The 21,177-nt window shown below is 48.9% G+C and overlaps 2 protein-coding genes across 5 annotated transcripts in view; one reads left to right on the top strand and one right to left on the bottom strand.

Annotated features, from left to right (window-relative positions):
* Positions 1 to 21,177, bottom strand: part of LOC149370683 (tudor domain-containing protein 7A-like) — a 239,297-nt gene that overhangs the window by 119,733 nt on the left and 98,387 nt on the right. The window lies entirely within an intron of this gene.
* Positions 1 to 21,177, top strand: part of LOC149370684 (uncharacterized) — a 58,400-nt gene that overhangs the window by 12,767 nt on the left and 24,456 nt on the right. For all 4 annotated transcript variants that reach the window (XM_089562800.1, XM_089562806.1, XM_089562794.1 and 1 more), the window contains exons 6-12: positions 263 to 377; positions 3,039 to 3,169; positions 10,186 to 10,528; positions 11,880 to 12,857; positions 18,710 to 18,997; positions 19,844 to 19,920; positions 20,882 to 21,012. In XM_089562800.1, coding sequence (XP_089418926.1) covers positions 263 to 377; positions 3,039 to 3,169; positions 10,186 to 10,528; positions 11,880 to 12,857; positions 18,710 to 18,997; positions 19,844 to 19,920; positions 20,882 to 21,012 — 2,063 coding nt within the window. The remainder of the gene's footprint in view (positions 1 to 262; positions 378 to 3,038; positions 3,170 to 10,185; positions 10,529 to 11,879; positions 12,858 to 18,709; positions 18,998 to 19,843; positions 19,921 to 20,881; positions 21,013 to 21,177) is intronic.

Genomic DNA, 21,177 nt, shown 5'->3' with positions numbered 1-21,177 from the left:
AGATGTTTCCCAGTCCCCAGCTTGTTTAGCAAGAATTTCGAGTACTAAGTTGTGGAACTTTTCTGGGCTGCTGAGTAGCATTGGCTTCTGTTGAAAAGCGCTTTGCTTTACATGTGACTTGCGTAGTATTCCGGCTGCTCCTTTTGCTGCTATTTTTCGTGGCTAGGAACAGAACTGCCAGAGTTGTTGCAATAGCGTGCTTGGCGGGTCATTGACGAATGCATTCAGAGATTGGTTATGGTTGCTTTTGCTTGTCTTCCAGCGGAAAACGTACCGGCGACCAATATCTCAGCCACATGTTGGGTACCGGCCCAACAACTTCCTCGCCTCCTTGGCAAAAAATACAAATAAGCCACCAGCACCATACACATCTGGAGGCAAGTCCCTCACCTTCATTCGTCACCCTTCTCCCCCTTTCACATCACTCACTGTAGTTCAGCTGGAGGTGCTACCCAATGGGCACCGAACTCCCCTGGACGTCCTATGGACATTCAGGACGTCCGAAGGCTGTCCAGGAGAGGTTCAGTGCCAATTGGGTACGTCTGATTTGTTTGAACTCCTTTGAAATTCATGCTTTCTTACTTTTTTAGGTGAGAGCGTGCCAGCTTAGTTACATTTGATTCCTGTTGTTGTTTTACCCACATATGTCCACTATTAGGAGCAGTATTGTACTGTTGTATATAATGTGTAGCTGTGGATGACTATTTTAAATGAGCGACATGCATTGAGAAACCGCAGTAAGCTGTACTGAGAACCATTCAGGATGCTGTTACTTGTATACTTTTGTGGCATAGCCTACTGAGGAGCTTGCTGGGAATGGTTTGGGGTTAAATAACCTGTGTGTGCTCATTTAAAGGGACAGGGAGGACAAATTTGAGCTGGCCTGTACTGTTGGGGTCCTGCATACTAATCGCGAAGAGACCGCTGTTGCCGAAAGCAGTTTATAAGCTAGAAAAGACCGGAAAAAGCTCTTTGCAGGATGGACTCTCTCTGCTGCACCTTCTTACTGCTGCTCCTCTAACACGGGATGTCCGTTAAGGGCACAGGGTAAGGTAAAATTAGAAAAAAAAAAGTTTTTTTTTCTTTTGCAAGTTGAGAAGCTCCATTCTTTCTACACATGTTCCATGATCGCAGTTTCCTCAGAAAGCCATATTTCGGGCTGAAAAACGCTTTTTCCGAAACCAAGTAGTCACCGGCCACGCCCCCTTTCCGGATATCCTCGGCGTTTATCGCCAATTTTTTCAACCAAAACGTCCACCACCTGATTTGAAAGCTTGTCTGAAATCAGCTACATATAAAAGATTGTTTGCCAACTATTGTTCAGCTCTCTTTTTTAGCCAAGATAATCCTCAGACGCTGCACACGTTTTTTCCACGTTTCTGCAACTTTCATGCAGCTGCGTACGAGTCCTTTCCTTGCCGATGAGTATTGTACTTTGTGCCGGTGTTGGTTGTTGTTGATGAGATGCCTAGAGCAAAGAAGGCCTTCGGCAGGCGCGAATTTCACGGTAACCGTTACACTCATCGTGCAAAATCAAAAGGATGTCCATGCCCTAATGATACGCCGAACGCGAAACGCGCCACCTCCTCGACATCGAAGCTTTCAAGATTTTCTGTGTGCTTCAAGGAAAAGGATGTGCTACAGAGCAGCAGCGAATATGCCTTATTGAACATGGACGGCATTTGTGCCGCAATTAGAGTTTTGTGTGTAGACAGTGCAGTGGAAGGGTTGAGCTCACCGAAATTCTGACAAAGCGAGCGTTTGTTAGGCTTCAGACCCTTTGGATGGCAGCACTGGACGTTGTTATTTCATTTAATGATGGTAGCATCGCAGGGGCCAACGTTTTAAAGGCGTGTGGATTGAACCCAGGGCGCCGCACCATCGAGTGGCTGAGGGAAGCTGACCACAAGCGTATGTACTTTGTAGACCGAGCACCACGACCGCTGACAAAAGAGGCCCGGCAAACAAAATTACAAGCCCAAGCGCTAAATATTGACTGCGACAGTGACTACGAAGTAGGGGTCTATTAAACCAATGGCTATGAATGTGTTTGCGCGAATAAAAAATTGTTTTTCACATCTTTTTTCACTTTAGGCTCAATTATCTCAAAACAGTGTTTTTTCTTACAAAGGTACCATTATTTCCAATGTCTTTCAAGACAGACAGCTGATTTCCTTTTGCAACCATCTACATAAGTGTTGGCAACTACTGAACTAGAATTAAGCAATTTCACTTAGTAGTTTTTCCGTTATGAATTTTCAAATGTGAAAAGAAAGCCGAAATTTATGTACTACAGTTAGAAATTTCATTAAAAATAAAATGTTCAACACATTTCAATTATTCTAGTTCAGTAAAAAGAGCGCAAAATGTGGAACAAAATGATATATATATTACCAGGGTACACCTATTAGTTGGCGAGAAATATGTACCTCAACATGGCCTAAAATGCATGGGAAGTATAGGGCTTACCCTGTGCCCTTAAATCGGAGAGGAGTGGCTGTTTAAAATTAATTCCTTTCTCTCTGCAAAGGCAGTCATTCTGTTTGGAGTGGTGGGACCTTTCCCATTCAGTTTCATGAGAGGGATTCCTGAACAGCGTCTTAAATTTTCCTCTATCTCGGCAAGGGTGCTCATCTTGTGTGAAACCGTGTCACTTTTTGCAAAAGCCTCCTTTCTGTCTTCTCATTTTCTCTTTTCCTGCCAACAACTTTGTGGAAAGTAACAAAACAACAACAAAAAAAAACCAACAGGGTATTGCATCCGTGAGTATCGTAGTCTGTTTCTATTTTCGTAACCCGTTAACTCAAAAAAAGCACTAGTTGCTCTGTGTGCACTCTTGACATTTGTGGTTGCTTTTGTAATTTTTCTGCAGCTAATAAAATCAGTCTGCCCTATCATTGGTTGCAAGTAAGGATCTGTATAGAGGAAAGTCTTGCTGTGTTTACAGTCGCCGACCAATTTTTTGGTGTTAGTCGCTTGTATGCCGTAAAAACCTGAGTGAACAGCAACAATTTCTTCGCTTTCTTTCTTCCCTCCAGAGAGGCGGCGCTCTGGATATGAGGTCTACCGGACGCCAGCTCAGAGGGGCTTTACAACTAGCCACACTAGACACCCTGCCCCCGTAAACAAGGAAGCGGCTGTCCAAAACGCAGGGACATCCTCTAAGAATGTGAGTGACGTGCTGCCTTTCTCGGGCTTGCTTCAAGTTTGGTCACAGGGGCCGAGCACTAATGCAGCGCATTGAATTCACGTTGCGCTTTAGAGGAGGTGCTAAGGTTGACCAAGAAAATGCGACGACAAGTGTGTCTGAGCAACCACAGAAGCCTGTCTCATTTGGAAGCGCATGTCATTTGGAAAATGCATCTGGAAGTATACTGTGTTTACTCGAATGTAACGCGATCATGATTGTAACGCGAGGGTAGACTGCAGGCGTGTGACAGAAAAACAGAAAGAACCCGAATGTGACGCGAGGTACCGGCCTTTCTTGGGCCCCCGAAAGCCCTTTCGCAGGCTGTTGCAGTTAAACAATTCCTCGCGATGTTTCCTCCATCCTCTGATCATCGATTTGTTGACGTCCAGACATATTGGAGCTGCTGAATTTCAGACTTTCTCAGCGAGCAGAATAGCGTTGCTTTTGTAGCCAGCTGTATACTGAACGCGCGAGCACGCCATTCTGTTTGAAGACACGCTCAACCGTTTGTTGGCGACAGGCCAACGTCTCGAAGCATGGAACGCACACCAACACACGCTCCCACCAAACACGAGAAAGAAAACAAAGCGCTTTCGCCGTTGCTCCATGCGCTGCTGCCTGTGCGTTAGCCACGTGGCCATTTTTCTTCTGCATCAGTTGCAAGGGTTAACAGACAGATGGAGGTGGGATCGCTCCTTAGCTGGCGTCTTGGCGGCGATCGCACGCGCTCGGTGCCTCAGAGATTGCTGATTTCTTCTTGCGATCACGAAGGCCACACAACCTCGCTAAAGGTTGCGAGCATTCCTCAAGAGATGGCGCCCTCTCATCGTGCAAGTGACTCTAGCTGACGGTGACTCTTGTTGGCTTGTTCTCACTGGCGTGGTCTTTTTTTTTGCGTTTGCAACTAGGTTGGCGCTTTGTCCTAGTAATAGTGATCCATGGTTCGCGTACTGCTTGACTGGAGAGTTGGAGTGCACAATTTCGAAGAACAGGATGATCAATGCACACGTTTGACACATTACATGATTTTAATAGTGCGTGTTTGGTGCCCTTAGCGTTTTTAAACATAGTATTCGATCGTAACGGAAGGGTTGACATTTCCTTTCTACTTTTGGTAAAAAAAGTCTCGTTGCATTCGAGTAAGTACGGTAATTTTGCTGAATATGAAAAATGAAATTTTTTGTCGATAATTTTGGTCACAGCTGCCGTGTAACTGCTGTGACATCTGAATTGCTGGGACGCCATGATTGTTCGAAAACTGATGGCGTCTACAAGATGATAGACGCTGTAGCCTCATCTACATAAGAAATGAAAGTTTGAAGATAGGCTATGGAGACACATTAGCACCTCTGTTGTCTGTCTTGGAAGTTTTTCTTTATGTTGAGGGCTTTCTTTTAGGCACAGTTTTCACCACCTAGCCCAGTGGTAATTTAGTTTGGAAGAATCATTTGTTTGTTCATTCTGAGCAGTGGAGCAATCAGTGGTTGTTTCACTCGCAGTGTGCCGATGCCTCTTGATAGTGAGAGCGATGTTGCCATAAGCACTGGCGAGTGGCTTCGGCGGGTGGGATGTTGTTTCCGCTGGTGTAAGTCGAGCAAAACGGAGTAAATAGTTTGAGTGGAGCAAAATGGCTGAGGCTAACAAGGCATATTCAAAATTCTGCAGGTGCGCTATCCAGCGTAACTATGGTGGCCAAAGCACTATGGCTGACCATGAGTTTCCAGCTGAAACAAAGCAAGAAGGACTAGTTTTCTGTTCGATTCTTCTAAAGAATGTCTATTGCATTCTATCCACACCCTTAGCGCCTGTCCTGTAGCTGTTTCATTTTTTTTATAGAGAAGTCTGACATCTTGTCTTTGCAACATAGTTATGTGGGAAAGCGCACTTGCAGAATTTTGAATGTTCCCTATTATTGGGTCTCAAATTTTTCTGCTTTATATGCGGAGGAATTTGAGGAGTTTTCTCAGCATATACTTTCTAGATTCACACCAATCAATAGTACCCCTGGAACCAGCGTCATGGTCTGTTGTAGTCTTCAGGTAGCCATTCCAAGCTTGCGTCCCTTGTCACGGAGAGGGCGATAACGGCACTAGCTTTCATTCTGGTGATCATTTTTTTGCACAACACCGCTGTAATGTGGGGAAGCCAACCTAGTTGGCGCTTGACTTGCTGTCGCGGCATCCTAGCGATACGTGCAGCGAAGTCACCGTAACTGATCTCTGGCACTCTTTTCTGCAGCCTCCACAGTCTCTGCGATTCACTCTTTTCCATCGAAGGTCCTTCCCAGTTGCTGACCTTTCACTGGCTAAATTACGCTTCTCCGGCTCGAGTTTTTGGTGAAATGTCGTTTTACAAATTTTGGCTGTAACGAACTGTTTTACAAATTTATCTGTTTGCTATAATGAGGTTTGACTGTGCTTGCTTTGTGGCAGACCGTGCTGCTAGCCTCTTACTGGTGTGCTACTAACTGTGGGAACTTTTCGCACAAAAACGTGACAGCAAGATGCACATGAAGCCTATGAGCAGCTGGAATGTTCTTCAGCTCTTTCTATGCAGTGTTGAATGCAAATGAGTTGCTTCTCCCCGCCCCATTCCACTATTTTCCTTTGTAAACTCAAATTCCATCAGAGCTAACATTTCGCCATCTATGCAAACTTTCACCATCCAAACTGCTTTTTTCATGGAACATGGAAAAGCGAAGTGCCCTGCACGAGGCAGATGCTGCAAGAAGTGTGGTGGCCGAAAGCACTGCGCACGGGTGCCATCAACGGAAGCGAGACTGCAAGAAGCTAGACTGAAGGGTCAAGGATGCAAGATAAAATGCGTCGAAATAGCACAGGACAAGGGTTGTTTCCTTAAAATGCTCTGTGCAGTTTATGGCCACGACCGCTGGTCAGGGACTATTGCAGATACCGTCATAGGATGCAAAATAAGATACCGGAGCCAACTGTCGTGTCGTGCTTGAAGTAACGCTCAGAAGCATGACTATCCAGCTAGCACAAGATTGCTTCTCTACGCTGCGGTAGTTTTTGAGCATACAGAAAAGGCAAGCTGGAGTATTGAGCTTCAGGTCGCTAGTACAGTGCAATCTACCACGGCGCTATTCTTTGTTGCGGAACAAGCAGTTCCAGTTGCGTTGAGTGGCAGTGTAGTTGATGCTTATTGCTGACTGGCCGTATTAACACTGTGGACGCGTCGGAAACTAAAGAACGAGTAGGAAGATTTGGATATGTTTTCCAGGGGCTGGGAGAAATTGCATTGCCTACCACATGGAACTAAAACGCGAAGCTCGAGATGCCATCAGGCCAGCGAAGTGAAACTAATCAAATCGGTGTTTATTTCGCTTTGTACAAGGCACGAAGCTGGAGCAGCCGCAAAACTCTACTGCTGCGAACAATTTGACCATGCAGCTGCGCCAGCTCATGATGGCGGCATAGGCCCAATTTCATCAGTATCATTCACGAAACAAAAGCACAAATGCGTTTTGTAAGAAAGGAAGCGTTCGGCACGATAGTCGCTAGTACGGCTGAACTGCACCGCTGCTCAAGCACAGCATGGCTGGAAATGTAGAACCAAGTGCCCTGCATCCATATTGCTGCCGTTGCGGCCAGCTGAACGTTAAGGCCTGCTACTCAGGAGCAACCAAGTGGTCCTTCCCGCAGCCAAGCGACCGGAAATTCTCCTCTTGCTGCACACCGCTCATGGTGAAGAAAAAATGTGATTAACAGCCAGAGAGGCTATGTTTGGCCCAGAATGAACGCAGACATCTCGGCTCTAGCTTAGTCATGTGCAGCGTGTGAAAAATAAATGGTGCAGGAACACTGGCGAGCCACGCGATGCCAGTTCTGCCACGGCAAGTCGTTGGGCTTGACATTTTCGACCCCGATGACGTCTTACCTAATCCTCCTGGATTCCTACTCGTTCTTTTTAGAGGTTCAAACACTATGTCAACGAACAACAGCAGCAGTAAACAGTGCGTGCATGCTCGTCTTCGTGACTCAGGAATGCAGGCTAAGCTTTGTAGTGACAATGGCTCTCCTTTCAACGACACATGCTTCCAGTCTTTTGCTGCGCAGCTTAGAATTGCCATGTGGAGAGTTGGGAGGGAGCAAAATGTGTTTATTATCAGACACAACGCCGCTTACTTGACACCGCTAGGGTACGCGTTAACACGACAGTGCGGATACTTTCATCTTTTTTTTTTTTTTAAGGGAAAGAAAAATGAGGTAAAAAATAAAAGTTAGCATGTCAGGGACCTAATACTGCAGTCTCCCTGGTAGCGGATAATGCGGTGCTGTACGCAGACGGTTACTTTCTACGAAGGGTGTCCTCAGGTTGTAAGATCTGCCATCTGGTCACGCTGGGACACCGACTGCAGAAACTGTCTCTTCCGGTTAGGGCCCAGGTGGCATTTCTTTGGAACTGAGATACTGTCTGTTGTCCTCTGCAGCTGTTGTCCTCTGTCTGTAAGTAGGGTGTACGAATGAAGTATGCTTGCACCTGTACCACCACAGCTGGAGGCCATGCTTGCTCGTCCAGTTGTAGGTGATCCGCTGCTTTTCTGTTGTCATGGAGGCGATTGCGCACGGATTGCGCAGTCCGCGGCTCAAAGTGCTGGGGGGAACCGGCCATTGCACCCTTAGCAGTCTGTCTACCTTTGAATGGGTGACTGCAGTTGCTCGTCCCTTGGCATGTTTCACTACTCCAGCAGGTCCCTGCAAAATTCCATGGTTGCGAAAGGGAACTTCATCAGCAGCTTTTTTGCCTCCTGCTCTGCGCTCTGTCATACTGTACCACGAGGATAGTATGGGCATGAGCGATTCCGAACAGCGCAGCAAGACCGGAAGCATGTGCTGTTCAGTGGTGGGCCATTATTACTGCACAGTTTTGCTGGGATTTTGAGTTATGCACATATTGTTTACCAGCATGCACATATTGTTTACCGCTGCCACTGTTGTTTGACAGTTTTTGAACCTCGAGAACAAGTAGAAATCTACGACGACTTACTACATGAGTCTGGTCATCATGGTGGAAAATATCAAGCCCGACAACTTGCCATAGCAGGCCTGCTATCTCGTTGCTCAGCAATAGGCAGTCCAGTGTTCCTGCGCATGTACTTTTCGCATGCTGCACATGACTTAACCTAGAGCTGACTGCGTTCATTCTGGGCCAAAACATAACCTCTCTGGCTCTCATCTTACTTTTTTTTTTTTTTTTTTGCCATTGGCGGTGTGTAGCAAGCAGAGAATTTCCGGTTGCTTTTGCAGGACGAATGACTGCCATATAAATGTGTGTAAGGTCCGCACCCTGTTTCTCAAAGGAAATGTTGAAAAAAAAATTCATGTAAGGGCTGCACCCAAGCTTTCCACGACGCACGTGCGAATACCGTATAAGCGCATGCGAGGGCCCACTTTTTATTCCAGATTCGAGGGCCAATTTTCGGGGTGCGGCCCATACACCTGATGTGCGGAAAAAAAATGTAACAATGCACCAATCAGGGAATGAGCGCCATATATATTCCAAGTTCAGTCGTCACTCGCGCAATATTCTCTCTCTGAGCTGGTGCTGTGCTCTGATGCATGCTCATCCCGAAAGAAGCCGTGCAGCATGTCTGCTGTCAACACGTAGCCATTGTTCCGCAATTCCATCACGTAGCAGAGGAGCCCTTCTTCCTGTTTGGGAAACTCTCACGGCTTGCCTCAGAAACAAGCTGCAAAAAGCATGCTTTCCAAATGCATCCTTTTGGTTGCATCATCATCGGATGCACTTCTCGGCCATGTCGAATTTCCTGCCCGCAGCACGCTTGCCGTGTTCGAGAGCTAACTCTAGCAGTGTAGCTATTAAGGTGTATGCCCATCGTGCTAAAACTGCAACGCTCGGTGGCAGCACGCGAAAGTTGCACCTACTGCGAACTAAGACGCTAATACGCCAAAAACAGCTGGAGCTGGCGATACTGATGCTGATGTGGATAGCGGGAGCTCGCGGGGGAGGAAAAAGTTGGCGATGATGATGATGATGACCCGCGGCCTCAGGCGCCATCTGTGGATGGCAGTTGGAAGCTCCTGTGCATGTGCACGGCCTCCGCAATCAAACACACCGTTTCTCGCAGCTGGAGCTGATCGCGGAGGCCACGGCGCGTGCATTTAGAGGCTATTCCCACGTGGTTCTTGTAAAGTTCGAGTGCAATCCTTACAGGGATATTTTTTTTTAAACATTTCCTTTGGGAAAACGGGCTGCGGCCCTTACATGCGTTTATACGGTGTACGACTTTCAGGAGACCGCATGAAACCATTGTCCACAGATGGTGCCCGAGGCCACGGGTCATCATCATCGTCAACTTTTTCCTCCGCTGCGAGCTCCCGCTGTCCATATTGGCCTCGGTATCACCAGCTCTAGCTTTCTGTAGGCGCAGTAGTTTCGGTAGCATGTTAGTTCATAGTTGTTCATGTGTTAGTTCGTAGTTAGTTCGTATTCCTGTTGGTGTACCTCCCTTTAATCTCATTCATATCACTTCTAGTAAAATAAACAGCTAACGCTCGTTACTTCGTCTTCCAGACGGTAACGGCGTTTTTTTTTTTTTCAACCGAGCGCAAAGTGGCGCTGACAAATGGATATGTTAGTGACAAAAACTGCATTACGAAGTTATTCATGGTGAGAAAAACATGCAGTTCCTTATGGTTTTGTTTGTGGTGGTGGCACTTGCATGATGTCAACTCTGCTGTGGCACAGCCCTTCTGGAGTCGAAATGTGGCCCATGTAGTGAACTCTAGGCTGCAGGAGATTGCACCTGTTGTCTTCATTGACAGCAAAGCCAGCAAATTTGTCACTTTTCTCTCGCAACGGACCCTAAAAGGGGCATCCTTTTTTTTCTCATTGTGTGGTCATTGCACTATAGCTGAATTTTCCTTGCAGCCGAATTACCGGTCTTTTTTTTTCTTTCTCGGACAAATGCTGACTGCTTTATCCCCTACACTGGCCTCTCATTTCCATTGCAGCCAGCCTACAGTGCCTTTGCACCCGAGCAACGCCACCAGTCCAGGTATGAGGCCCCTCCTCGGTTCCAGAAGACCGATGCTCCCCACCGGTTCCAGAAGACTGCAGGCACCGTTAGCGGCCACAAAGCCAATCCCAGCACTAGCGGGCGGCATGAGGAAACCAAACCCAAGGCCGCGTCCTCCGTTGCGGAGCAGCCGTCGGTCAGTGAAAGCCCCAAGCCGTCGGAGGGCAGCAGTAAAAGTGGCTGGGGCGGGCTTAGCAACAGCTGGGTGCCTTGCGTTACGAGAACGGTGAAAAGTGCTGCCGAGCATTGGGAGTTCGACGTCGGTGGAGGAGACACAGGTATGCGCCACCTTGCACTCTCTCTCTCTCGTTTGTAGCCGCGCTTGCAAACACAGCGAGTGCAGTAGTTGTACTGGTTCGCTTCGCACTGGGCTGTTGTTTCAGCATGCGACATGAAGAGCTTTAGCAGCTCGTGACATTGCGTAGCTCCTCTGGCCACAGTGAAACCTCGTTAGCTCCATCTCTGTTAGTTCTGAAATGTGAGCAATGCAGACTGCTGGCATGCTGCCATCCAGCGCCCACGGTCTGTGGCGTTTGAGCACCTCTGGGTTCATGGTGGTTAGGTAATTTAGCTGTGGTTTGGGGACTGTTCAGTAACTAATCTTTCGGATGATTCGTACTTTTTCTTAATTAGCTAGGTTTTACTATACATTTACACGCTCACAGAAATGGCAACGCATTTATTGTTTCACAAACACTGAAATGTAGCTTGCACCGGAAATGTTACCTTCACCATTGAGTTGTTGCTCGTTTTGATCGTTAAAAGTGGGTCTTTCTTTAGTGCTTGCGGGAAAACCAATAACTTGCTTTCCTTCAAGTAGTTGATTTGGCGAATGGCAGGCTGACTATGTCTTTTGTATGAGTTGCTGGAACTGTTGCATCTTGCTGGTCTGTTCAGTGGCGTTAGCAGGGGTTGGAATGCTGCAGCGACCCGCGCCATTTCATTAAGCCTGCTACATGCAGCTAGAAGTCGGTGGTGTTTGATGAAATTGCGCCAATGCTGGGCCAAAATGCCATTCCAGCAACCACGAAATGTGGCGAATCTGAGGTGGCTGCAGGTTACCGTTGACAGTGCGCGAGCATGACTCTGGTTTCTTCTCTCGATGTGCGGCAGGAAAGATGACCCAGGGAGTCTAGCTTCACCCCGTTTCACTTGCTAGCCCTTTCTATCTACTGCTGGTACATGGCGTGCATGCTTTTTGCACATCTGCCTCGACGATGCTGGCAATATTGTCCGAAACGAGCACAACGCATGGACATGCAAAAAAAATAAACAAAACAAATTTCTTCTGAAGCGCCTTATACAGCGTTGAATTTTACGCTTGTCAGAGTCGCTCACCATCATCACCAGTCCCATAGGGTATGACCGCAAATAGCGCACCTTGGTTGATAGCCATATTTCATGGAGCTGTTCGCTCTGACTCATTCTTGCCAAGGCTGGCAGCTTCGTTTCCATGGTTACAACAACCATGTGGACACCCAGCTGTGGGGTGCGCGCGCGCGCTTGCTCGTTGCAAAGTGAAGCTGTGAGGTGCATAGACCGGAGGTGAACACAGTTGCGCCATGTGTGTTTCGTGGTGGGCTGCGTGGGAAAGGCAGCGTTAGCGGTGACCACAACATTCTTGCCCAGGGGACTCCCGTTGGAGCACTCCTGGACCATCAGCGGCAGCCGCACAGAGTGGCTGTGGGGAGCCAGCCCAGCCAGTGGCAACAGTCACGGCTGCCAAGAGCCTGGGCAGCACTCGGGCACCAGAGCCGCCTGCAGCGCCACCTACAGCGCCACCTACGCCGGCTGTCACACCACTGAGGCCAGCTGTCACATCCAAGCCAAGCAGGCCCACAGTAGAGCCGGTCCAGCATCGCTTCGACCCTTTTAGGCAGCCCTTGAAACTTGACTTGATCCCATCGTCCTCAATGCTGGAGGAAACGGCCAGCACAGTTCCTGTCCCTGTGGCTTCTACTTCGGCAGCCCCTGTGACTCGTACTTCGGCAGCCCCTGTGACTCGTACTTCGGCAGCCCCTGTGACTCGTACTTTGGCAGCCCCTGTGACTCGTACTTTGGCAGCCCCTGTGACTCGTACTTTGGCAGCCCCTGTGACTCGTACTTTGGCAGCCCCTGTGACTCGTACTTTGGCAGCCCCTGTGACTCGTACTTTGGCAGCCCCTGTGACTCGTACTTTGGCAGCCCCTGTGACTCGTACTTTGGCAGCCCTTGTGGCTTCTACTTCAACAGCCCCTGTGACTCCTCCTACCCCTGTTTCCAGGGAACTCGGTATCTCATTGCGGTCATCAACGTCTTCTACCACAATGCCAGCTGCTTCCCAGGAGCTCGGCATTACGTTGCATTCTCTTAAAGCTGCTGCTGACAGGGCGCTAGCCCACTCTGCCTTGCAACAAGTCCACATGTCAGCCACACTGCCTGCCCTTGTGGCAGCTCCCTCTGTTTCCAGGGAACTTGGCATCGCGTTGCAGTCCCTCACATCTGCTCCGAAGTCATTGACTATCTCTACTATCTCTCCCTCTCTGCCGGTTCACGTGTCCGCTACAGCACCTGTGAACCAGTCGACACTGATGCCTTCTCCTTCGGGCCCTGTGAGAAAGTCACCAAGTGAGTGTCGATATCCACCTGCAAGTCGGCCGTGTTGCTTTAGCACGCTGGCTATGGCAAAGCTGGGCTCTGTTTCTAACTCTCTTTTAGTGGTCGGCTTGACAGTGTGCCAATTCTCAAATGATGACTTGTGCCTTGAGCAAGTCACCTGGTTGTGGCTGGATTCTTACTTTGGATGTTGTAAATGTACAGAGTGGCCAGGAGTAGTGGACTTTCTTAACTGAATTGGAGAGTTCGAGGCTGTAGATATGTGACTGTGAGCACATCCAGATGTGCTTGCCATTTGGCATTCGACATTGTTGCTGCTATTTTTGGAGGTGGCCACTATCCTGAAGCAATGTGTCCATTTAAGTGTTAAGAGTGAAGGTTAATAAGCTGTCCGAACATCACCCTGCATTCCATTTAGTACTTAGCTTGCAACTCTGCCAAAGCTGGCATGCTTACGTGTGCTGCTATGTTTGCACCTAAATGGTAGGCAGCCAACAGGGTGAAATAGTGAACTGAAAAGTCGATCAAATTAGGAGGAGCAATAGTTGCACCGGACTACCATGGCAAAGCGTGTTTGCTCGTGACAATGTCTATGTATTGCGAGTTGCGGCATTTAGCATTTCGTTTTAAAACAGAACCTCACTGTTGCGGTTTTCATGGAACCGTGAACAAAGCAGCCTTGTAGCTTAGTAGCCGAATTCAGCGCGTGGAAAAACTTCTACATCATTGTCTACCGCTCGTGCTTATCGGGAATTTGAGAGGCTTTGTGGCTCTCGCGAGCAGCTGTGATGGAAGTCAGTGGCGAAAAGAGTGCGAGTGGAACAGGTGCAGGGGCAGCATGCGTGCCACACTGCTTTAGAGGCTGCCGCTTCATTTGTGATGTACCATGCGGCAATGCTGTCAGAGTTGTGACGTAGCAGCCAAGTTTGTATAGTATTGATTTCCATGGGAGCTAGAGCAGGACTGGCTGCAGAACCCAGGAACAAACATTGGGGTTCTACTGTATGCTCGGATATATTTTTATCGCAGCCCGCACCAAGGCTTCGACAAGTAGATGTGATATGCGAGAGGGGCATGCCAAGAGTCAAAAATGGGGCATGTACCGTATTTACTCTCATAATAGGTGCACTTTTTTTCTAGAAAGTCCGGCTCAAAGTTCGGGGTGCGCCTATTACGCGGGGTAAAATTTCCGGAAATTTTTCGACTCGCAACATTGAACATACCGCATAAATGCACTCGTGTACGGGCCGCACCCCGTTTTCCCAAATAAAATATATTTAAAAAAAATCCGTTTAAGGGCCGCACCGAAACTTTCCACGACCCTCGCTGGAATAGCCTTCGAAATGCACGTGCCGAGCCCTCCGTGATCAGGTCTGGCTGCGCGCAACGGACGCTAGATCGCGGAGGCCACACGCGCTCGGGAGTTTCCAGACGCCGCCCGCGGAGGGCACCCGAGGCCAAGCTCATCGTTTTCCTCCGCCGCAAGCGTTCGCTATCTTCGTCATCATCACCAGCTCCAGATTTTTTTTTTGTTGCTGTCAAGTGCCCGGGATCTGCGGTAGCGCATTAGTTCATTGTGGTTTGTGGCTTTGCCGCTGAGCGTTGCTGTTTTAGCTCGACGGGCAAGCACCTTAATAGCTACACGGCTGGGAGTTTAATCTCGAGCACGGCAAGCGTGTGGCAAGTTGGAAATTCGACGGGGCCGAGAAGTGTGGCAGTTGCGACTGTGGCATGCCTAAATTTTCGTACGCGACTCGAGGCGGCGAGGTTTTCGCGGGCCTAAGTAGGGAATGTTTCCGGCTGGAGATGAAGCTTTCCAAACAGACGTTTAAAGTGAGCATCCCTGAAAACTGTGTGCAGCTGTTCCACGCGATGTCATATGTGCTGTGGATCCGCAGCAGCTGCGATGGCAGCAGCACTAGTGAGGACTAGTAGTCAGTTCAGCAAAAACTTTGTTAAAGGGAAGCTGAAGAGATTTTTGAATTCATTAAGATGCTCACGTATGGATGTGGGAACCTTAAAAATCATGCGGGTGAAATTTTTTTGCAGATTAATCACTTAGGAGCGACGTAATCGCCGTTTAAAATTGCGCGGTAGCTCCGCCCCCCGCTGTCCGCCGAGCGCTGCTGATGACCCTGACGATGCGAGCCGAAACCCGAAACCGTGGGGTGGTGACGTAAACATTGGTGTTCCGTCGCCACGCAGCCTCCGCGACCGTGCTTGTTTCTGCGTGCGTGCCATCGTAAACTGCTTCGATCTGCCGTGTGTTCCTGTATTTGTGCTTTTTTATGTTTGTGGTGACGTACAGAAACGTGGGCAGCATCGAGTGAAGCGGTGGACCATCATGCCGGCGTTCTGCGCAGCCTTCGGCTGCACTAACACCAGCGGCCGCGACGATGTGGTCTTTCATAATTTCCCGCAAAATAAGAAGCTTTCCGCGAGGTTGGTCGCTGCTGTGAAGCGAAGGGATTTAAAGCCCTCAAAGACTACAGTGCTATGCTCTGACCACTTTCGTGATGAAGACTATAACCATAGCCTGTCGATAATGCGTTCATTGGGCCTGTCAACAAAGTCAGCTGGACTGAAACCCGGCGCAATACCGTCTGTCTTCGCGCACAGGAGCTCGTCACCACCACCGAGGCCAGCTTTCGCGAAAAGGAGGAAGCTCGAGGTAAGAATTTGTGTATTAACTCTATGAGAATTTGACTGCGCGAACCGGTGTTCTGTGTAGTGTATGGCGCGTAATTTCGTGGATGCAAGACTTCCGGTAGTAGTGAGATGAACGGCGCTGGAATGAGAATGTCAGGACGGCAGCAAACTGCAGCTTACAAAATAAGTGCTTAGCTGTTATGCTTGCAGGCATGCATCATGTATCTCGTACAGCATTACTCATATCAGAACTCGGCCCTAAATTGTTTGGCTGAGTAAAAATCGTTTAACTGCTATTAATACTGCAAGAGGTGGAGCGACGCGAAGTGCGCCTCACAACCAGAGACTGCGCGCCGCGCGTGAGCAGAGAATTTCGTTCGGTAAGCGAGCACGTGAAAAGACGTTATATGCAGACTCTTTACTCAATTATGTTGGAGCTCGGATATTCTAGGATTCATGCGTAGCCCTCAGTGGCGAGAACATAGGGAGTAGTACGCGGCACATTTTTCTTCGTGGTCGGAGCGCCGAGAAAACTGTTTGTACATGTTTCTGGTATACGGGCGCGCGGCGTTTCGTTTTGAATTTAGTTTCGCCTGGGGCCTGGCTGATAGCAGCCTCGTCAGCGCCCAATGTGCGCAGTCATGGCGCTTGCAGTCTGGCCCCAAAGCGCACACTTTTTTTTTGAGCGATCTACGTCGGACGCGGCCGCTGTTTCTGTGTTAGCGCTTGAAGTGGCCTGTCAGGGTTTTTAAAGTGATCTTTTTTGCTTGGCTATAGTATTTGCAGGAGGTGCTCCAAATCGGCAAATACAACATATGAAATACAAAATATGAAAATAAAAATTTAATTAAGATATGCATTTTAGTGAGCTAATGGAAGCCTTCTGCCTATTACTGGTGTCTGCCGTATCCCCCAATATAGCCCCATGTATAAAATTAATACAAGGTTAGTTACCCATTTTTTAAAATAAATTTTGGACCTTCTAAAGGAACACCTGGTATATAATAAATGATCTCACTTCGCACGGAGCTCGCCAATCAACAAAATGGTTTATTTAATAAACCAGCAGATTTTACTCATACTGAAGCACACTTTTGTTCTGTTTGGAACAATAACATCATGTGGCTTATGCCTTTCAGTTTCTTGCTGAACTGCTGCAAGATCAAGACTGCGCACCGGACGATAGTGCAAATGAAGAGTGCATGGAAAATGACATCACACCTGGAGGCTGCACACCACCAGGCAGTCAAGAATCCACACCAAACGGCAATACAAATCAGGACTGTGCAACAAGTCGAATGCCACTGGCCGATGCTGCTGAGGACCCTGCCATCGAACTTTTCTAAAAGTGATGACAAGGCTGACAAGTCTGTTCAAGTTCTAATGCAGCCAATACCAGTAAAGTGTTCTGCCAGGAATACGTTTATAATAACACATGTAGTCGTAAAAAATTGCTGAGTGCAGCATGGCTTCATACATTAATAATAATATTATATAATTGTGCGCCACGTGTGCTACAGCCAGCCTTGCGATTCGGCCTGCTTGGTTGCAGCACGAGGCCATCGAGAACAGCGCGATAAAGGCGGCCGCAAACGGATGGAGATATTCCTACAAGGGCTTGCAGTATGAAGCAACTCGCCTGAACAAGGATTTCAATTTACTGCCAGATCCCATCTTGGCACGCAGAACGGAAGGCGCACGTTTGTCACCTCGACGAGTTCTGCCGCAAAGCGCCGCGAACTTCTGTCTTTCGCGTGTGTTATGAACCGAGCCGCCACGCAGCGACCATGAAGCGATGCCAGCATAAAATTTGCGTGCAAAATGAGCCTGATAACTTCTTGCGCTTGTTAATGGTCTGTGTGGATTACAAGCAGATTTGCGGCAGCACCGACAAGCGGCAAGACAACAATGCCGACGATCGCGTCCCGCTTACATTGCATTAGGAAAATTTCGTGGAGCAGTGCTATACTACATTTGCTCGCTTCAAAATTAATTTATTGTATCTCTGAATGAAGTTTGGCTAGAAAAGTATGCTTACCAATGGACATTTCCAACACGTGGAGATGCTGACGCTTCGCTTTCGTTCAAGCCAAAAGCACCGCTTGCGCCAGCATCGTTGCTTCCTTGGAGCGGTTTGCTCTTTGCGATTGGTTCGTACATGTAGGGGATGACGCCAAGATCCTGCTGGTAATCTTCAATGTGTTCCATCGTGATATAAGCATCAAACCAACAATCGGAACACCGCGCACCGCGCTTCATGTACTACATCGGCGGCGACCGAGCCGGGCTCACCGAGCCAACGCCAGTGTTTACGTCACGAGGCGCCCAGCCAATCACAGGCGGCAACGAGGCGCGCGAGCTGGCTCGAGGCTGCTGCGACACTTTTCGCCAAAATAAAATAGGTTTGCGCTTTCTTTTGCCTAATTTCGATGAGAAATTCGAATTCCGAGGGTGGAAAACTGTAAAGTGTATCTCTTCACTCAATTTTTTTGGGAAACCTTTCAGCATCCCTTTAAAATAATGTTTGGGGGGCGGGCGGCGTCGAGGCGTCGGCTTGCAATCGTATAAATACACCATTGATCAGTGCCAAGTTCGGGGTGCGCCTATTATGCGCAGAAATAAAAAAAAATCTGATTTTTCGCGACCGAACTGGGGGTGCGCCTATTATGAGAGTGCGCCTATTATGCGAGTAAATACGGTAGTCGCCTGAAAGCAGCTGCTAGCAATGGCCACGATTCAGCTTTCTGCTTGCAATACTAGGTTGTTCAGGGCCTTCATTGCACTGTTTAGAGGCCACTCTATTGTCTTTTGGGCTTGTTTCATTAGTCCGTGCTCTATACGTGCCACAACCAAGCACTTCGCAGCGTGAAGCTGGTGTGAAACATTGGCAGTGTGTCAGTCTCTGCAGCGAAGGTGCAAGCACGACAAAACTAGCACAGTATGTCAAGGCCCAGCGGTGTTGGCTTTTGGCTTGGCACCATGAAAACAAATGCCCCCTGGGCTGGAGGTTCACATTCTTTCATGGTGGCTTGCAGCAGTTGCTTCTGGATGCAGCAAAAATGCGGCTTGGCTCCGTTCAAAGTGTTTCGGTTGCTCACTGCACTAGGCGCACGGGCCATTGAAAAGTAGTCGCATGCTCTGCCGCACCAGCTTCAGCACAGTCTTGGTGCCAGTGTTGCTGCCCCCTCTCACGATTCTTCCCCGTGCCATGCCAGCATCTGCAGACGCGCTACAGCCGAGCCGACGGAGTTCGATTGAGCTGGACCCGCTGACGCCCAACTGCCAGCTGGTTCTGGCGTATGCGCGCCGCGAGGGCCTTCACCACATGTACAGCACCATGCAGCACCAGAGCCAGCACAAGAAGGGCCCCCTGGTTTGGCTGGCCGTGCTGCTGCTGGGGGACCAGAGGTTTGTGTCATATCCCGAGGAGACGGCCACACCCGAGGAGGCCAAGGAGATCGCAGCTGCGCGGGCTGTGGCGGAGCTTCGGCTGCACCCTCAAGGTGGGTGGTCTGGGCGGTCTTTTGGGGGGGAAATGTGGCTTATTGAGAAGGGGCTCTTTGTGAACAATAACTGTAAACCTCTTTTCAACCAGGTAATGTGGGTACTATTGGGGGAAGCTCATGTGGTGTCTACCATGTGGGTTACAGGCCACTGCCATGCCACTTACCAGCAGCACCTGCTTTTGAGGTGGGCATGTAGGCGACCATTTTTATCTTGTGGCATGTTTGTTGGATCATTTCAATCCATGGTGCTCCTGCTTGGCAAAGATGCCGAGGGGCGCTGTGCACCCTCTTTTGCTCCCAGCCAGGTAACATGGCGTAAACAAGGTGCATATTGTGACCCTAGTAGGTGTGGGACTTCGCGTCATGGAATTCAAACCATCGTCGCTGTGCGGAAGGAACCCCTTTAGAAATCTGCACCCTAAACGTGGTAAAGTGCACAAGCAGTTCGCTTTGCAGCAATCAAGCGCCTCTAGCATGTGAGCGTCACCCAGCCGCCTAAACAGTTACTGTACCACCATATCGTAGCAAGGCTTCTGCTCTTGTCTATTTCTGTGTTTTTTGAATGTACAGTGGAAACTCGTCGATACATTCCTTGTTCATATGCACAGAATTGAACCCAACTCGGTGAAAACCTGCAGTTGCCAGGCACCCACTTCACTTGCGATTGATGCTTGCCCTGCCACTTGCTTGTGCAAGTGTTCAGTATGTATAGCGAGGCTTTGTGAGCTGCTGCTGGCAGGTATTTCAGTTTGAGGTGGTGATGCTTGCTACTTTCATCACTGGTGCTGCGCTGCGCGATTGGATGGTGCCGTGTACAGTCATTTGCTTCCATGTCCTGCGCAGCTGCTGCACAAGTCTACCCAGTCACACCGGCCTCGTCTGCTGAGGAGGTGGCCGCCCTGGTGAACAATATAGCAAGTGTAAGTGTGGTGGTCCACAAAGCTAAGAGTAGTACTTGTAATTATATAACGGATTTCAGCACTGGCTTGCATACGAGTTGTTTCCTCTTGAAACTTGTCAACAGCCTCCTTGCCCCACTCTTCTTGCCCTACAGTGTAGGCTTCTTGTGGGGAGGTCTCTGATTGATTGGGGCCCAGTGCATCTCTAATGCACATCGTGAGACGTTTTCTGAACCTGATGTGGTGGCTTGGTGGATGACTTGGTCGAGTTGTAGTTCCTGAAATGCAATAGGCCATGTGCACATTTAAGAGCCCCGTCATCATCTTCAGCCTAACTACCATATTTACTCGCGTAATTTGCGCACTTATTTTATTCTTTAATGCTTCAAAAAGGGGATGCCCAAGTTACGCAAAAATTTTGTGAACACGTCCTAAAGAACGCTACGAAGGTCATAACGTGCAGTTCATATTGTATATTGCTTCCGGGCAAAAAAAGACTCCAGATATGACTCATACCCCCTCCCGTCCCGCCCTATTGCGCAGCTCAAGGCAATAAACATGCGACAATACAATCGCGAAGCCAGCAGTCGGAGACGAATGGCTGGCTGAATAGGAGCAAACCGAGCAGCGGACTGTATGGTAGTTTCGGAGTCCGGCCTGCGTGCAACTGTTCTTCAGAGAAAAACGACCGCCAGTGCTAGCGATCCGGGTACACGGCACACAGTTTGTCCCCTCGCCACTCTCAGGTTTTGCAGCTGCACGTAGCGAGGTGGCTGCGCAGATCTTCCCAAGGCTGCCTTTTGAGCTTTTTTTTATAAACCCTGTTAAAGAATTAGGGGTGCGCAAATTACGCGAGTGCATATGGTAATCTCTCCACATCAGGACATATGCCTCTCTCTCCCTTGCCCCTCTAATTAACCCTTTCCTGTGTGCAAGCTTTTGCGTATAATCCAGACATTCAATGCCACTGTCTCTCCTGCAGTTGGTAATTGCCAAGCCGACGGGGATTCTGAAAGAAGGCGTCGGAATCCTGTATGAACAGACGTTTGGGGAGCAGCTGCCTTTGGGATGGTTCGAGCACGTCGCCAATTCAGGGCGTGTCCAGATAGAGAGGTGCGTTTCCGGTGGTGGTGTGTGCCAGTCTGTGTGGCATAGACTGTTGTCTGTTGTGCCCTTTTGTCAGACTGCCGCTGAATGCCCTGAGAGACGAGTGTGGTGTCAAGGTCTGATGTCATGTGCGAAACATGGGCACCAGTGCTTGGGGTCACGATTTGTACC

Source organism: Amblyomma mixtum, chromosome 1 (assembly GCF_055824585.1).
Source record: "Amblyomma mixtum isolate Tamu chromosome 1, ASM5582458v1, whole genome shotgun sequence".
Classification (NCBI taxonomy): Eukaryota; Metazoa; Arthropoda; class Arachnida; order Ixodida; family Ixodidae; genus Amblyomma; species Amblyomma mixtum.
The sequence above is the reverse complement of the archived record's forward strand: the minus strand, read 5'-3'. Positions and strand labels throughout refer to the sequence as shown.